The 17,952-nt window shown below is 41.4% G+C and overlaps 2 protein-coding genes and 1 pseudogene across 2 annotated transcripts in view; 1 reads left to right on the top strand and 2 right to left on the bottom strand.

The window, feature by feature from the left end:
- LOC101357413 (cryptic family protein 1B) overlaps positions 1–3,783 on the top strand; it is a 58,504-nt gene extending 54,721 nt beyond the window's left edge. The window contains exon 7 of the mRNA XM_004387052.1: positions 3,774–3,783. Within this exon, the coding sequence (XP_004387109.1) occupies positions 3,774–3,783 (10 nt within the window). The remainder of the gene's footprint in view (positions 1–3,773) is intronic.
- Positions 3,784–4,626: 843 nt separating this feature from the next.
- LOC101353599 (eukaryotic translation initiation factor 5A-2 pseudogene) lies at positions 4,627–5,139 on the bottom strand (annotated as a pseudogene).
- Positions 5,140–10,253: 5,114 nt separating this feature from the next.
- Positions 10,254–17,952, bottom strand: part of LOC101357161 (serine protease 40) — a 37,452-nt gene continuing 29,753 nt past the window's right edge. Inside the window, exon 6 of the mRNA XM_012558636.1 lies at positions 10,254–10,589. Coding sequence (XP_012414090.1) covers positions 10,254–10,589 — 336 coding nt within the window. The remainder of the gene's footprint in view (positions 10,590–17,952) is intronic.

The raw sequence follows: 17,952 nt of genomic DNA, 5'->3' as shown, positions 1-17,952 counted from the left end.
TACATAGTCCCTTAATTTCTGTTTATCTGGAAATGACCTAATTTCACCATCATATTTGAATGAGAGTTTTGCAGGATATATTATTCTTGGCTGGGTATTTTTTTCTTTCAAGGTTTTGTATATATCATCCCATTGCCGTCTTGCCTGCATGGTTTCTGCCAAATACTCCAAGCTTAGTCTCATTGTTTCTCCTCTGTATGTGACTTTTTGTTTTTCTCGAGCTGCTCTCAGGATTCTTTGTCTTTGCTTTTAGCAAGTGTGATTATGATATGCCTTGGTGATTTTCTTTTGGGGTCTATCCCATATGGGGTTCGTTGAGATTCTTGGATGGTCAGCTTTTCATCTTTCATGATATTGGGTAAGTTTTCTGTCAGCAATTGTTCAATGATCCTCTCTGTGTTTTCTGTTTTCTCCCCTGTTCTGGAACTCTGATCACTTGCAGATTTTTGCTTTTGATTGTATCCCACATAATTCTCAGGGTTTCTTCATTTTTCTTTGTTCTTTTTTTCTGATTTTTCCTCAAACAGAGTTGTATCCAAGTGTTTGTCTTCAATTTTACTGATCCTATCTTCCATCGTTTAAAACCTGCTCCTCAGCCCCTCTATGACACTGTCCATTTCTGAAATCTTGTTGTTTGTCTTTTGGATTTCTAATTGTTGTTTTTGTATGATTTCTAGTTGTGAACTTATTTTAGCATTTTGTTCCTGTATTATTTTCTTGAATTCTTCCATTTTTTTGTCTGTATTTTCCATGAACTTTTCTGCCTTTTCCATGAATTTGTCTATTTTTTCCTCAGTTTTGTCTTTTTGCTTCAACCCTTGGATAATTCGGAGTATTACAGATTTCAATTCCCTATCAGTTATGTCTAGTGCCTTTTCTTCTACTGGAAGATCATCTGGTGTTTTATTTTTGATGCCTACTGGAATCAGCCTGTCCTGTTTTTGTAAATGTTTTCATATTGTCTGCTGTCTTTGGGGCATTCAGGGTTATTTTCCTCATTTACTGATTGTAGATTTGTTTGTTTCATCCTGCCTTTTTGTTTTATTTGGTTATGTCTGAGCAGGCGGGCTGTCCATTCTTTGTTGTTTGCTCATCTGTGGGCACGACACTTTTCACCTCCTTCTTCAATGGGTAAGGTCAGTCACTCGGGTATGGCACAGCAGGGCAGGTATAGCTGAAGGGGAGATGCTGGGATAGGTTTTTTGTGGCACATACCAGGACTGACAGTGCAGACTGGGAATCAGTGCAGGGCAGGTTCCAGTAGGTCGTGCCTGTGCTTGGGAGTGTGATGTTCAGTGCACAGTGCAGTCAGGCAGGAAAGAGGGAGTAGATTGTGATGTTTGGAGCTAATATGGGTATGGGAAGGATGAGAGAGAGGAGAGAGAACAGGAGCCAAAAACATATACACAAACAAAAAAGAGTGCTTAAGTGAGCTTGCTATTGGAGTGGAGAGACGAGAGACTGAGAAATGGGGAAAAACAAATTAAAAAAAGAAAAAGAGAAAAAGATGAATAAATCAAGAAACTGGAAATGAAGAAAGGCAAAAAGGGAATAAGAGAGAGAATAAAACTAAACAAAGAAATGGGAAAAAAAAACAAGAAAAGGAAATGCCCCCAGCGATGTCCCTGTGCGCGTGCACAGAGTAAGGGACTAGCTTCCAAGACCCATGGTATTGCCTGGCTAGAAGGGGCTCCAAAGCCAAGAAAAGAAAAAGAAAACAAACAAATCAAAACAGAAAAAACAAAAAAGCCCCGGGGGTCCCATCAGCATGGCGACATGGGCAGGGAAGCAGTTTCACAGTCGAGTGGTGTTTTGCAGCCTTTCAGGAAGATGCAAAGATGGCACACGAAGCCAGGCATTTGAGAGAAAGGAGGAGGAGGTGGTGAGAGGTAAGGAAGAAATCTAAATAAGCAGAAAAAAGCAACACCAGCAGCCAACAAATCGCACTCAGGGAGCTGGCCAGTGCGGGTGGGTGGAATCCAAGTGGCAACGGGGGAAGCTCATGCTTCCCGGCCAATAGACTGTGGCTGCAGGAAGCAGAGGAGGCTAAGTGGGGGTGAAGAAGGGTGGGGGGTGGGAAAGGCTATATCGTGGGTTACTGGTTGTTCTGTCTCTTGCTGGAAGCTCCGTGAATCTGCTTTCTTGTACCTCCTGTTTGCTGATCTCCGATAGGAGTCCAAGATGGTGGATCCGTGCTCTGCCCTAGCTGATAGGGGACCTCTGTGTGTATCTCTCCTCTCGCTCTGTTCTCGGTCAGTTTCTTATTCTATTCAGTGCTTGGCTGAGTTCTTTATCTCTTCATTTGATGCTTAGGGTTTCAGGATTGACGTGTGACTCTGTTTGACTTAGTTTTTCTGATCTTTGCTGCAGAGGGATGGCGTGGTGCTTCTGACTCTAGTGCCATGTTGCCCGGAAGTGATCCATTATTGAATATTTTTGATCAAAGATTCTATAGCAGGATCATGATCCAAAGGAGGGCATGACAAAAGAGTTGTAATTCTCCTGGAATCCAGATTTCTGGCTTTCAGGGAGGTTGGGGTAACTCACACAGGTGACTGCCTTTGGGTGTCCTTTTGAACTTCAAGCTTCGAGGAAAAAAAAAAGAAGTGTAAATTTATTGGTCTAACACTCAGGGTAGGGTTGGTAGCTTTAATTCCTACTTATGGTATAGATGAATTGGAGAAATATTTAGGAAATTTATCAATTACTATGGGACAAATAGCAGATGAAGTTGCTAATGGGATGGATTTCTGACCTCATTAAGCCAAGGTGGCATGAGATAACAGAACAACCTTTGATTTTTTATTAGCCAAAGAAGGTGTAGCCTGTGCTGTAGCAAATACCTCTTGTTGCGTTTGGATAAATAACACAAGAGAGGTAGAACAAGATATACACAGAATTAGACAGCAAGCTTTCTGTTTACAAACTGTAACATCCTCACAAACACTAGATTTATTTGGCTGGTTACAATCAGGAATAAGTATATAGCCTAGATCACTATGGCAAGGAATAGTAATATTTTTTGTCTGCATCCTGATAGTATTAGGCACCATAAAACTTATCTTCTATTGTCTGACACACTTAAAAGGCAAAAGAGGATGAGAAGGCAGGAAGGCACAGGAACTAGTCAAATGGACACAGGGAACCCAGGGTGGAAAGGGGAAGTGTGCTGTCACATTGTAGGGATTGCAACTAATGTCACAAAACAATCTGTGTATAAATTTTTGTATGAGAAATTAACTTGAGCTGTAAACTTTCACCTAAAGCACAATAAAAAAATAAATAAATAAAAATAAAAGGCAAAAGAAGGCCTCGGGCTAAAATGTTGATGTAGATTGAGTCTGCTCATTTTGGCAATGCGATTGATGAGAATGTCATTTTTACTTAAGATCCTGGTGAAGAACCAGATGGTATCCAGTGGAAAACCAGCACCGTGAGTTTAAAGAGCCTGCCATAGCCACTATCTAGGAGCCAGACTAAGTCCAGGTATTGATCATCAACGTGTTATATCCAATCTCCAATCAAAAACAGGCAATGATTTAGGAGATAATATTGAAGCCATTATTCCCTGTCCGTGAGTATAAAGAATGTGACCCAGCTGGAGCTGGACTCACAAGGACTCACAAAGACATCAACTGGGCCCTGAGGTATAAAGACAATAGCTAGGACAATCTTGGAAAACATCTTTTAGGAAAACTTTCACATACACAAATCATAAACAGCGCAAAAGGCCCATATACTTTTCATTCTTATCTTTTTCTGTTACCCTTTAGTGAACAGTAAGATTTGTTGGACCAGTGAAGACCCTCCTGACTGTCATTACTGAAACTTGTACTAATGATTATTAAGAAAGACAATTCAAAATGTAGAATCATGGTGATTTAGCAGTTTGTAGCCAATCTGTGAAAAGGTGAAGCTTTCAATGGTTTTTCCCGTTTTGTAATGTTCATATATACTGATGATTCTGTGATGTTCCTTGGACTCAGGGAGACATGGCTCTTGCAGCATGCTTGTCTGTTTTCCCACTTTTGTCTATTCTGTAATATTCCTTGGATTCAGGCAGACATGGCTCTGGCAGCATGCTTGTCCATTTTCCTACTTTTGCCTATTTGAATGTACACTGAATAAAATCTTTCCTTTTGCTTTACAAGAAAAAAAAAAGATTTGTGCTTGCCACACACAGTTAAAAATGTGACAATTCCAATCCATAAATCTATTTATTCTGTGAAATTAATGTAGAACAATTCAACTTATATGTGGTACTTCAGTACCACTAGATGCTACATTGTTTGATTTAAAATCCTGGTTTATCTATCATTTAACTAAAATTCAGGAATGATTTGCTCAGATAAAGCATATCTGTTAAAGCTACCTTGTCTTTTTCTTGGACTCACATACTGAAAACCACAGGAATGTTATAGGAAAGACACCTACAAAATTTAAAAACAGAATTATACATCTTGATTATTTCTTTAAATTGCCAATTCTCTGCAAAATTAATCCAGCAAAATTTCAAACCAATTAAAAAGAAATGAAGTTCCTTATGAAGGTCATAACTTTGGTGACAACTTGGAACCAAACTTTGGATCTGCAGCTGATCCAGACCTAAACAGTTTGCTTATGCCTGATGATTCCATTTATTTGCAGGGCTTTATGGCTACAGCCTATTCTTCACTAATTGCACATATAACAAACATTTGTACATCTTCACCTGCATTGTACTTTCCTTCTATCTCTTTACCTAGTTCACCTCCTAGCAGCTTAAGATCATGATGAACTTCACCAGTTTCTGTCAGCAGGGAAAAGTAACCATCCTGAATGCGTATCAGTTGATAATCATTTCTCTTAATATTTGGAATATCCATGTTGTGAGTAGAAGGGCAAATATCTCCAGGCTTTTTCCACATGAAAATATCATTTCCAACAAGGTGAACCTTGGCCTGACTGTGCTTTCCAGTTTTGGAAGTTGACATCTCCACTATTTTGCATGGTCGTCCTTTGAGCACCACAAAGCCATTTTTGCGCAGGGCTGAGCACTGCATAGGGTAAGTGCTGGAAGCCCCAGCATCTCCAGTGGTGAAATCAATTTCATCCACCATGGTGGGCTGGGGAGATGGTAGCTTTTCCAAGGGAACTTTTAGTGGGGAAAGAGTGCCTTTAGCCTATGCACCTGTGCCAGTCCCTCACAGCTGCCACGACAGTGGTGGTGGCAGCCATAGCAGTTCCCCCTTCACTTCAAGTATGTTTTCCTTTAGTAGATTTTTCTGAGTAAATATTCCTTCATTTGCTGTATGTCCTTAGGACCATCTCTAAAGACTTTCAGTGGCTGGAGTTATTTTTAAAATAATTGTCACCAATCACTGGGGAGTGGATCCATGAAGCCATGCCAGAAGTGGCATGCCTAGCCACTAGTTGCTATTCGAGAAGTTACACTCCAAGCCATTAATTTTGAGGTCATTTGTTATTCAGTGAAAGCTAACAGATACAAGATAATAAGCATAGGCATTTTATAATCTTTGGCATTTACAAAGTCCGAAATATTTGTCCATTTATATTTTCTCTTATTTCTACTGGTTCTTATTTAAGGAGTTTTATTTCCTTTTATGGTTGGTTATGTTTGACCATGTGCTTGTTACTGCTCTTGAAAAACTAATTACAGGAATTTCTTTAGGCCAAGAAAGAATGTGCCATCCCCGAAAGTAGCTTTGCTTCTGCCAGAAGTCTTGGGCCCTACCAGTCACAGACCACCTCAAGCCACATTCACGGCTTAAGGTTGCTTGACTGACTCTGCTAGTCATAATGAGGATGCAAATCTATCCATTCCTTTATCTTCTTTTCTGCTTAGTTCCAAGGCAGCCTTCCCTGCAGGCCCCTGGGTTTGAAGGACTAGGGTATGTCTTAACCTGTTATGTTCTTACCCTGAGGGTGGAGCTCTTTCGGGTCCCAGTGCAATGTGGGAGGTGTCTCCTATTGGGCTTTCCTCCTGTGTCTTGACTTCTGTTGACTTTGCTGATTTCTGCTGAAGTAGAGCCCAATTATGAATACCCCGCAGCAAAAATGATTTTGAGTCTTAAATATTATGATTACCATTCTGATTGCAGGCTTTTCCCCAGAATTTATCCTGGCAGATATTTACTCTTTCCAGTTCTTCAATGCTTTTATGAAGTTTTAAAAAATGAATAAAAAATTTTTTTTTTTTAAAGTAGGAGAGTTGATCCAAATAATCTAGACCACCTGCAGCAGTTACCCTCCATTTGTCCCTCCAAATGCACTGTGCATCTTTTTCCACCCCACCTGTGTGGAATAAGGAGCCCTTGTGGTGCAGTGGTTAAAGCAATTCAACTGCTTAACCAAAAGGTCAGCAGTTCGAAAGCACCAGCGGCTCTGCAGAAGAAAGATGTGGCAGTCTGCTTCCTTAAAGATTTACAGCCTTGTGGAGTCACTATGAGTCAGAATAATTTCAACAGTAGTAGGTTTTGGATGGACTAAATCAAAAGAGCTCCTATACCTTCTGTTGCAATTGTGTTCAGCTAGGGGCAGTCAGCTGAAGATTCGAGGAAGAGTAGAAAGTGGTCAGTGTCTTTATTTACATAAAAACCCTCTTTGTGAGGTTGCCTTGGCTAGGTGTGTCCCTCAGCTGAAGGTCCTTGCTCCTCTCAAAGCAGCCTTATCTCCATGACTCTCTCTTCTTCTATCTTTTCTTGTTCCTTGGAGCCTAGAGGTGGCAAAAGCACTGTTGTTGCTCTTTGTCCCAGGCTCCTGCACTGGGACTTCTGGTTCTCTTACACTCCAATTATACCTTAATAATTAGTTCCTTTGTTTAAAAAAACAAAAACAAAAACAAAAACAAAACTCTAGAGATTATCTTTGTGCCAACTCCAAAGTCCATACTCTTAATGATTGCATTCATTTTTCATCTATATTTATCCTACTATTCAGTCTTTTGTATCTTTAATTCAACTATTATATTTTTCATATGTAATATTTTTTTACTTAGTTTTTTTCTGCAGTTTGTCTTGGGTCTTATTGCTAGTATTTTCTTATACCCATAAGGATTTTGGAAACCCTGGTGGCATAGTGGTTAAGAGTTTGGCTGTTAACCAAAAGTTCAAATCCACCAGCTGCTCCTTGGAAACCCTATGGGGCAGTTCTACTCTGTCTATAGGGTCAATATGAGATGGAATTGACTCAACGGCAATGGGTTTTTTGTTGTTTTTTTTTTAAATAAGGATTTTATCGTGCTTACTTAAAATTTTTGGTATGTCTCTTCCATTAACTATTTCAAATAATGTATGTTGTCTGGTCTGTTGTATTCCTCACGTGGCAGTAAGTTCGCAAGTGTGTAGTTATTTTGACATGTGTTCTCGTATCCCTTAAGGGTTAGCAGCTACTCTGTCACTCTGTCTGGTAATGTGTACCACAGAAGGAATGAAATCATTATGAGTTCAAGAACAGTGACTTCAGAGCAAATGGTCCCAGGCGCCAAAGAACCACTCTTAACTTTTCCTCTGTACCGCTCCCGTATGAGGAAACTTGGAGTTTCAACTTTAAAGCCTTAGAAGAAATCACAGTGGAAGGAGACAGTATCCCCAGATAATAAACTCTCCCCACCCTGGGGGTTGGACGAGGAGGAATAAAGGAACACACACTCAAAGGTAGGTTGCAGGACCACACCCACCCTCATCAATAACTCTCGGTGGCAGGGCCTACACACTGGTTAATATCACTGCCCTGCTACTGTGGCATCTGTTAAAGATTAGGCAACATTTATTAAGGCCATGGGGTGGGAAAAGGCAAGAGGAGAAGATATAAAACACTGTTTTTGAATTGTCACTATCCTCTACCCCCAGCTGCAGCCACTCATCACTCTCACCAACACAGGGAATCAAGAAAAAAAAAAAAAATCCTTCAGTTTCCCCTGGTTTGCTTAATGATTTTAACTGGTTTCTGAAATCCACATTTTCTCTTCACCTTCACAGCTTTTCTATGGTTGATTTTGGGGAGCTAGCAGCCCTCACAAGTAAACCATCTGAAGGCCCTAGAAGACTTCCAATGATGGGTCTGGCGAAACCCACTGCAGGGGCCATTCGCAGCTCCCCCCAGCCCCAGGATCCTTGGCCGTGCAGGTCCACTCTCCACCCTGACCTTGGTCTTGTTATTGGGATCTTCCCTTGCCACTAACCTGAGGGAATTCTGGGCCCATTTGGAACAGCCCAGCCCAAGCCTCCCAAAGACACCTGAGACAGGGCCTGAGGCACCTGGGAGCATCCTGAATTCATGGGGAGAACAAATGCTTCTGAGCTCCCTCCTGTGAATTCCTGTTCCACTACTTATCATTTCTGTACCTTAAACAAGTTACTTAGCCAAGCAAGGCTTCAGGTTCCACATGTGTAAAACAAGACTAAACCTAGATAATAATATTGGGCATTTAGGTTGATTCCAGGTAAGAGGGAAACAGCCTGGGCTGGACCTGTGATTGGGTGGATCTACAGTGTAGACAAGGTGTGCATTTGCATCCACTGAGTTAGAGGAGGTCCAAGGAACTGTATGGAGGGGCAGGCAATGACGTAACTCTATGCTCCATACATACATAGCTCTGTTGGATAGTCTAGACTGTAGCCAAAGCAGAAGCCAGGCCCCCAAACAGAATTCACCACGAGAGAAATCTGCCGAAGCCAGCATGAGGCTAACGTGCGTTGAAGGAAAGTGGCAGTTTTAGGGTCAATAGGGTATCTCATGCTCCAAACATGAACTGACCAAATGCTGACTCCCACTTGAGGAGCCTGAGAAACCATACTGTGGAGCCCCAAACCAAGTTAACCACTGTTATGGTTGAATCACATCCCCCAAAAATATGTGTTGTAAATCCTAACTTCTATGCCTGTGGTGGAGCCCTGGTGAAGCAGTGGTTAAGAGCTTGGCTGCTAACTCAAAAGTCAGCAGTTCAAATTCACCAGCTGCTTCTTGGAAATCCTATGGGGCAGTTCTACTCTGTCCTATAAGGTCACTCTGAGTCAGAATCGACTTGATGGCAAGGGGTTTTATGCCTGTGGTTATAATCTCATTTAGGAATGGATTGTCTTTGTTGTTAATGAGGCAGGAATAGTATAGGGTGTATCTTGAATCAATCTCTTTTGAGATGTCAAAAAGATTAGGATAAACAAGCAGAGATGGGGGAAGAGAGATGACAAACCACCTGAAGATTACCCCGGAGCAGAAGCCCAGAAGAGAGAAAGACCTTCCTCTAGAGCCTATAGAGAAAGTCTTCCCCTGGAGCGGGTACCCTGAATTCAGACATCTAGCCTCCTAAACAGTGAGAAGATAAACTTCTGTTTGTTAAAGCTATCCACTTATGATATTTCTGTTATAGCAGCACTAGAAAACTAAGATAGAATTTGGTACCAGAAGAGTGGGATGCTGCTCTAACAGTTATCTAAAATGAGGAAGCCATTTTGGAATTGGGTAATGGGAAGAGGATGGAGGAGTTTTAAGGTGCCTAATAGTAAAAAGACTCATAGCCTCTTGAGTCTTTGAGTCTTTTACTATTAGGCACTATTAGGGTCGCTATGAGTTGGAATCGACTCGACGGCCACGGGTTTTGTCTTTGTTTTTTTTTTTAATAGTAAAAGACTCAAGGCCCTGGTGGTGCAGTGGTTAAGTGTTTGGCTGCTGTTAAGGTCGGCAGTTCGAATCCACTAGCTGCTCCTTGGAAACCTTACGGGTCACTATTAGTTGGAATAAACTCCACGGCAATAGGTTTGGATTTTTTTTTTTTTTAATAGTGAAAGCCTAGGTTGCCTTGAAGAGACTGTTGGTAGAATTATGGACGTCAAAGGCAATTCTGGTGAGGGCTCAGAAGGAGGTAAGAAGTGCTATAGAGAAAGTCTCTATCATCTTAGAGAATACATATGGCACCGGCAACAGAATGTTGTTAGAAATGTGGACGTTAAATGTGCTTCTTGCTTTAAAAGAAAATGATGAACGTGTGATTGGACAGTGGAGGAAAAGGATGATGACCTTGTGCCTTTTCCACCATTGTACAGTGTCTCCTCAGTGGTCCCTGGTCATCCCCACCCAGATATACCCATGGGAGACAGGTGGCTCTCCCTGCCTAGTGTGGGGACCTCCTTCCTGTACCAAGGAGCTTGAGGCACAGTGGCATGGGGAACAGATTTGACAACTCAGAAACAGGAGCAGAAAGCTTTAACTATCACTTTTTATTTTATCCGCCTTGAGACAGACATGGGTGGAGGCTAGAAGATTGCACTACAGGCCATCCCAGTTTTAAGGAACATGGACAGCAGGAGGAAGGTCTGCGAAAGCACAAGGGCTGTGCAGGTCTGGGGAGTGTTGACAGTGCCCAGAGAGTGAGGGTGGCTCACAGAAGGCGGGGCACCCTGAGGAGGAGCAGATGCAAGATCAGGAATGGGCGTGGACCTTTCGACCTCTTGGATCCATGTGGAGAAGTAGGGCACCCTGGTGAAGACGCTGGGGAATATGGGCTCCCGGCAGTCCAAGCTCCAGCTGGAGAGGCCCATCAGGAACCAGGAATTGTTCACCTGGCAGACGAGGGGGCCCCCAGAGTCTCCCTGAGGAAAGAGAGGGCATCAGTAGTGGGGAACAAGATGAGGGAGGGACACACATTGTTCAGGGAATGGGAAGAAATGACTCCTGTGCTTCTCCAGGATGGAAGGTGGGAAGCAAGCACCATATATCTCTGCAGTCCAAGCCATGGATCTCTTCAGAACCTCCTGGGTGATTTTCAAAAGCATAGACACCAGGATCCCACTAGCAACCTCCTGGATCAAAATCTCAAGAGTAGGGCCCTGGAATCTAGTTTCAAAAAGTTCCCAAGGGACCCTGAGCAGCCCTCAAGGCTGCAGTCACAGTCCTATGAAGTGGACCCCAGGTGTTGGGCACTTGCCCTCTACCCTGCCAATCCCATGCTGGAGGAGGCACACCTGAGCTCTCAGGGAAACAGCTTTGTGGGCAGGGCCTGGGAGTCTTGGGACGGATGCCAGCTCTTACTGAATCCTCCACTCCTACACTGCATCATGCCTGATCCTTTTGTTTTTTACCTTTTCTGGTTGGTTGTTTTTCCTCAATTTCTTGGTTGAGCTATTTTAGAAAGTGCCAAGATGTTGGATGTGCTAAAAGGCGCTGATGCCCATGCCCACCCTGGTGGGGCATCCAGGATTGTGAGGAGCTGCAGGGGTTCCCAGAAGAGTGCTAAGGATGACTAGAGCTACCAGACCAAAAAGTGAGGCTGGAGGACTAGTGTCCCTCTGGTGGGTGGGGCTGAGGCAAGGGCCAGAGGGTAAGCCAGAGCCAGCCATGTGTTCAATTAACATCCTGAGCACTCAGTGCAGGCAGCGCCTGGGAGACACTGAAGGGCCTCACCTACATGAACACAGATAACATATCATACATATCTTCAACAAGACACATGGAAACAGAGTGTGCAGGGTATGGGAGGGGCTAGGAAGGGCTGCTCTGATGGGTGACCAAAGGCAGTTTTACTGAGCCAAGACTGGAAGTATTCACAAAGCCTAACTTCAGAAGATCTAGATGAAGTGCTGGCAGAAGGAGCAGCAAGTGCAAAGATCCCAGGGAGGCTGGCAGGCCTGACAGAAGTAAGCAAGCAGAAAGTGGCATGGCCAGCCATTCTTCATCAGCCAAGGGAGAGTGTGGATTTATCCACAGTGTGAAGGGAACACTGGGAGATACTAGGCAAGGAAGTGATTTGGCCTGATGAAAATTCTAAAGGGACAGTTCTGGGGGATGGGTGGGGCCAGACAGTGTTGGGCACAAGTCAGCAAGGGACAAGAGGTGACTGCAGAAGAGGCTTCGGATGCTGGCAGGAAGTAGTCAGGTCTACGATGGTATTTTGAAGGAAGCACCCACAAGATATGTGATATCTGAAACTTTCTCTCCATTTAAGGGAAATATGGAGAGAGAAGAAAAGAGGGTTAAGTGCCAAATGCTGAGCCCTCCAGTGAGTAGGGGTCAGCAAGAGGAGGATGCTCAGCTTAGGAGAGGGAGCAGGATATACAGTAGGAAGTAGCCCCTGAGACTGATGGAGGACACTTCAGAGGGCCAAAGCCTGCTGAGCACCAGGTGGGAGGAAGTCTAAGGTTCCACCATGGCCTTGATGAGACAGAGGCTGCTGGTTACCCAGTGTCTTAGTCAGGGTTCTCTATAGAAACAGACCCAGTAAGATATATACAGAGAGAGCGAGAGAGATTTATTTTAAAGAATTGGCTCATATGATTTTGAGGACTGGCAAGTCCAAAAAATCTTTAGGTCAGGGGACAGACTGGAGAGTCCACCAGTCTTGTGTCCCCAGATCCACAGGTCAGGCAACAGGAAGAGTGGAGAAGTTCTGGCAAGATGTCTATTTATACTCTGGAGACAGAATATGCTGCAGGGAAAACTCCCTTTATGTTTTTAAGGTCTTCAACTGATTGGATGAAGCCAACTGACATTCTGGAATGTAATATGCTTTACTTAAGGCCAACTGATTTAACCACGTGTAACTACAGGCAAAAAAAAAAAAAACAAAAAAAAACTACAGGCAGTCCCCGACTTTTGAAGAGGTTCCATTCTGACAACTCCGTCATAAGTTGGTTCTGACATAAGTCAAATATCTTTCTTTTTTTTTTAAGTTTTCATTATTGTTGTTGTTAGGTGCCGCTGAGTTGGTTCCAACACATAGCAACCCTATGTACAACAGAATGAAACACTGCCCGGTCCTGCACCATTCTTACAATGCTTGAGCCCATTGTTGCAGCCACTGTGTCAATACATCTCTTTGAGGGTCTTCCTCTTTTTCACTGACCCTCTACTTTACCAAGCATGATGTCCTTCTCCAGGGACTGACCCCTCCTGATAACATGTCCAAAGTATGTGAGATGTAGTCTCACCATCCTTGCTTCTAAGAAGCATTCTGGTTGTAGTTCTTTCGAGACAGATTTGTTCAGTCTTTTGGCAGTCCATGGTATATTCAATATTCTTCACCAACACCACAATTAAAAGGCGTCAATTCTTCTTCAGTCTTCCTTACAAATCTTCTAGCTTTTGCATGGATATGAGGTGATTGAAAACACCATGGTTTGGGTCATGCACACCTTAGTCTTCAAGGTGTTATCTTTGCTTTTCAACACTTTAAAGAGGTCTTTTGCAGCAGATTTGCACAATGCAATGTGTTTTTTCTTTTTTTTTTTCTTCTTCTTATGGAAACCCTCCTGATTTTTTTAAAAAAATTATACTTTAGATGAAGGTTTACAGAACAAACTAGATTCTCATTAAATAGTACATATATTGTTTTATGACACTGGTTAACAACCCCATAACATGTCAGTACTCTCCCTTCTCAACCTTGGATTCCCTATTACCAGCTTTCCTGTTCCCTCTTGCCTTCTAGTCCTTGCCCCTGGGCTGGTGTTCCCCTTTAGTCTCGTTTTGTCCTATGGGTCTGTCTAATCTTTGGCTAAAAGGTGAACCTCTGGAGTGACTTCATTAATGAGCTAAAAGGGTGTCCAAGGGCCATACTCTCAGGGTTTCTTCAGTCTCTGTCAGCCCCGTAAATCTGGTCTTTTTTTGACTCAGAATTTTGTTCTACATTTTTCTCCAGCTCTGTCCAGGACCCTCTATTGTGACCCCAGTCAGAGCAGTCAGTGGTGATAGCCGGGCACCATCTAGTTGTACCGGACTCAGTCTGGTGGAGGCCATGGCAGTTGTGGTCTATTATTAGTCCATTGGACTAATATTTCCCTTGTGTCTTTAGTTTTCTTCATTCTCCCTTGCTGTCGAAGGGGTGAGACCAATGGAGTTTCTTAGATAGCTGCTCACAGCCTTTTAAGACCTCAGATGCTATTCACGAAAGTAGAAGGTAGAGCATTTTCTTTATAAACTATGTTATGTCAACTGAGCTACATGTTTCCTGAGATCATGGTCCCCACAGCCCTCAGCCCAGTAATTCGGTCCCTAAGTGAGTTTGGATTTGTCATGGAGCTTCCATGACCTCACCCTGAACAAGCTGTGCTGGCTTCCCCAGTATTGTGTACTGTCTTACCATTCACTAAAGTTACCACTTATTTATTGTTCAGTGTTTTTCCACCCTCACCCCTACGCTCACTCGTAACCATCAGGGATTGTTTTTTGTGTGTAAGCCTTTTCATCAGTTTTTATAGTAGTGGTCTCAAACAATATTTGTCCTTTTGTGATTGACTTATTTCACTCAGCATAATGCCCTCCAGATTCATCCATGTTGTGAGATGCTTCGAAGATTCATCGTTGTTCATCGTTGCATAGTATTCCATTGTGTATGTACCATAGTTTGTTTAGCCATTCATTTGCTGATGGGGATCTAGGTTGCTTCCATCTTTTTCCTATTGTGAACAATGCTGCAATGAACATGGGTGTGCATATGTCTATTGGTATGATGGCTCTTATTTCTCTAGGATATATTCCAAGGAGTGGGATTGCTGGATCATATGGTATTTCTATTTCTAGCTTTTCAAGGAAGCGGCATCCAAAATGGTAGTACTATTTTGCAACCCACTAGCAATGCATAAAAGTTCCAATCTCCCCGCAGGCGCTCCAAAATTTATTTCCTGTTTTTTTGATTCGTGCCAGTAATGCCAGGATGAGATGGTATCTCATCGTGGTTTTGATTTGCACTTCTCTAATGTCTAATGATCACAAACATTTCCTCATGTGTCTGTTAGCCATTAGCCACTTGAATGTCTTCTTTGGTGAAGTGTCAGTTCATTTCCTTTGCCCATTTTTTAATTGGATTGTTTGTCTTTTTGTTGTAGAGGTGTTAGATTTTACTGTAGATTTTAGAGATTAGACTTCTGTTGTATTTTTAATAGCCAATTTTTTTTTCCCCATCTGTAGGTTCTCTTTTTACTCTTTTGGTGAAATCTTCTGATGAGCATAAGTGTTTAATTTTTAGAAGATCCCAGTTATCTAGCTTATCTTCTGGAGTTTCTATGTTTTTAGTTATGGTTTGTATCTTGTTAATGCCCTGTATTAGGGTCTCTACCTTTGATCCTGTTTTTTCTTCTATGATCTTCATAGTTTTGGGTTTAATATTTAGGTCTTTGCTCCATTTTGAGTTAGTTTTTGTGTATGGTGTTAGGTATGGGTCCTGTTTCATTTATTTACAGATGGACATCCAGTTTTGCCAGCACCATTTGTTAAAAAGACTTCTTTTCCCCATTTGATGGACTTTGGTCCCTTGTTGAAGATCAGGTGACTGTAGGTGGATGGATTTACATCTGGGTTCTCGCATCTGTTCCGTTGGTCAATGTATCTGTCATTGTACCAGTATCAGGCTGTTTTGACTACCGTAGCTGTCTAGTAGGTTCTGAGGTCAAGTAGTGCGAGTCCTCCTACTTTATTCTTCTTCTTCAATAATGCTTTAACTATCAGGGGCCTCTTCCCTTTCCATATAAAGTTAATGATTGTTTTTTCCATCTCTTTAAAGAATATTGTTGGTATTTGGATAGGAATTGCACTGTATTTGTAGACTGCTTTCGGTAGAATTGTCATTTTCACAATGTTGAGTCTACCTATCCATGAGCATGGTATGTTTTTCCATTTATGTAGATCTCGTTTGGTTTCTTGTAGTAGTGTTTTGTAGTTTTCTTTGTGTAGGTCTTTTACACCCTGCTTAGATTTATTCTTAAGTATTTTATTTTTTTAGGGACTATTATAAATGGTATTGTTTTCCTGATTTCCTTTTGACTGTTTTCTTTGTTGGTGTATAGGAATCTAACTGAGTTTTGTATGTTTATCTTGTATCCTGCTACTCTGCTGCATCTTTCTATCAGTTCCAGTAGTTTTCTTGTGGAGTCTTTTGGGTTTTCTATATATAGTATCATATCATCTGCAAATAGGGACAGTTTTCCTTCTTCCTTACCAATTTGGATGCCCTTTATTTCTTTTTCTTGCCTTACTACTCTAGCTAGGACTTCTAGCACAATGTTAAATAGGAGTGGTGATAAAGAACATCCTTGTCTTGTTCCTGTTCTCAAGGAGAATGTTTTCAGTTACTCTCCATTAAGAATGATGTTGGCTGTTGGTTTTGTGTAGATGCCCTTTATTATGTTTAGGAATTTCCCTTCTATACCTAGTTTGTTGAGAGTTTTTAATCAGGAATGGGTGTTGGACTTTGTTGAATGGCTTTTCTGTGTTGATTGAGAAGATGATGTGATGCTTTTCTTTCCTTTTATTTATGTGGTGGATCACGTTGATTGATTTTCTAATGTTGAACCATCCTTGCATACCGGGTACGTATCCTACTTGTATTCTTTTTTTGATACGATGCTGAATTCTATTGGCTAGAGTTTTGTTGAGAATTTTTGCATCTATATTCATGAGAGATATTCGTCTCTAATTTTCTTTTTTTGTGGTGTCTTTGCCACGTCTTGGTATTAGGGTTATGCTGACTTTATAGAATGAATTTGGAAGTTTCGCTTCCTTTTCTATGTTCTGAGATAGTTTGAGTAGTACTGATATAAGCTCCTCTCTGAATGTTTGGTCAAATTCTCCAGTGAAGCCATCTGGGCCAGGGTTTTTTTTTGTTGGGAGTTTTTTTTTTTTTAATTACGTTTTCAATCTCTTTTCTTCTATGGGTCTGCACAGATTTTCACCATCACTTTGTGTTAGTTTGGGTAGGTGTTGTGTTTCTAGAAATTTATCCATTTCCTCTAGGTTTTCAAATTTGTTGGAGTATAGTTCTTCATAATACTCTGTTATGATCCTTTTTATTTCAGTTGGGTCTGTTGTAATGTCCCCCATTCCATTCCTTATTTGGGTTATTTGCGTCCTCTCCTGTTTTTCTTTTGTCAATTTGGCCAGTGGTATGTCAATTTTGTTGATCCTTTCAAAGAAACAACTTTTGGTTTTGCTGATGATTTCTATTGTTTTTCAATTTTCAATTTCATTTATTTCAGCTCTGATCTTTTTATTTCCTTTCTTCTGGTGGCTCTGGGCCTTTTTTTTTTTTTTTGCTGTTGTCTTTCTATTTCTTCAAGTTGTGTAGCTAATGTTTTGATTTCGTCCCTTCCTTCTTTTTTGATGTGTGCATCTATTGCTATAAATTGTCCTCTGAGGATTGCCTTTGTTGTGTCCCAAAGGTTTTGGAATGATGTGTTTTCATTCTCATTTGATTCCAGGAATTTTTTGATTCCATCTCTGATTTCTTCTATTACCCAGTGGTTTGTAAGCAGGGTGTTATTCAGTTTCCATGTAATTGTTTTTTTTTTTTTTTTTTTCCCCTTGCTCTTCCTGTTGTTAATTTCTACCTTGATGGTGTTGTGGTCAGAGAATATACTTTGTATTATCTCAATGTTTTGGATTTTGGTGAGGGTTGCTTTGTGGCCTAAGATGTGGTCTATTCTGGAGAAAGTTCCATGTGCATTGGAAAAAAATGTGTAGTTTGCAGCCATTGCGTGGTGTGTTCTATATATATCTATGAGTTCAAGTTGGCTGATTGTGGCCTTTAGATCTTCTGTGTCTTTCCTGAGTTTCTTTCTAGATGTTCTGTCCTTTACCGAGAGTGGTGTGTTGAAGTCTCCTACTATTATTGTGGAACTGTCTATTTCTCTTTTCAGTGTTGTTAGAGTTTGTTTTGCGTATTTTGGAGCCCTCTCATTGGGTGCAGAGATGTTTATTATGGTTATGTCTTCATGATGGATTGTCCCTTTAATCACTATAACATGTCCTTCTTTGTCTTTTATGGTGGATTGTGTTTTAAAGTCTATTTTATCTGAGATTAGTATTGCTACTCCTGCTCTTTTTTGGTAGTTGTTTGCTTGATATATTTTTTCCAGTCTTTGATTTTTAATAAATTTATATCTTTGTTTCTACGGTGTGCCTCTTGTAGACAGCATATTGATGGATCCTGTTTTTTATCCATTCTGTCACTCTGTGTCTCTTTAT

The sequence above is a fragment of the Trichechus manatus genome, unplaced genomic scaffold, assembly GCF_000243295.1.
Source record: "Trichechus manatus latirostris isolate Lorelei unplaced genomic scaffold, TriManLat1.0 scaffold00179, whole genome shotgun sequence".
Lineage (NCBI taxonomy): Eukaryota > Metazoa > Chordata > Mammalia > Sirenia > Trichechidae > Trichechus > Trichechus manatus.
Note: the sequence above shows the minus strand (reverse complement) of the source record. Positions and strands in the feature narration are given on the sequence as shown.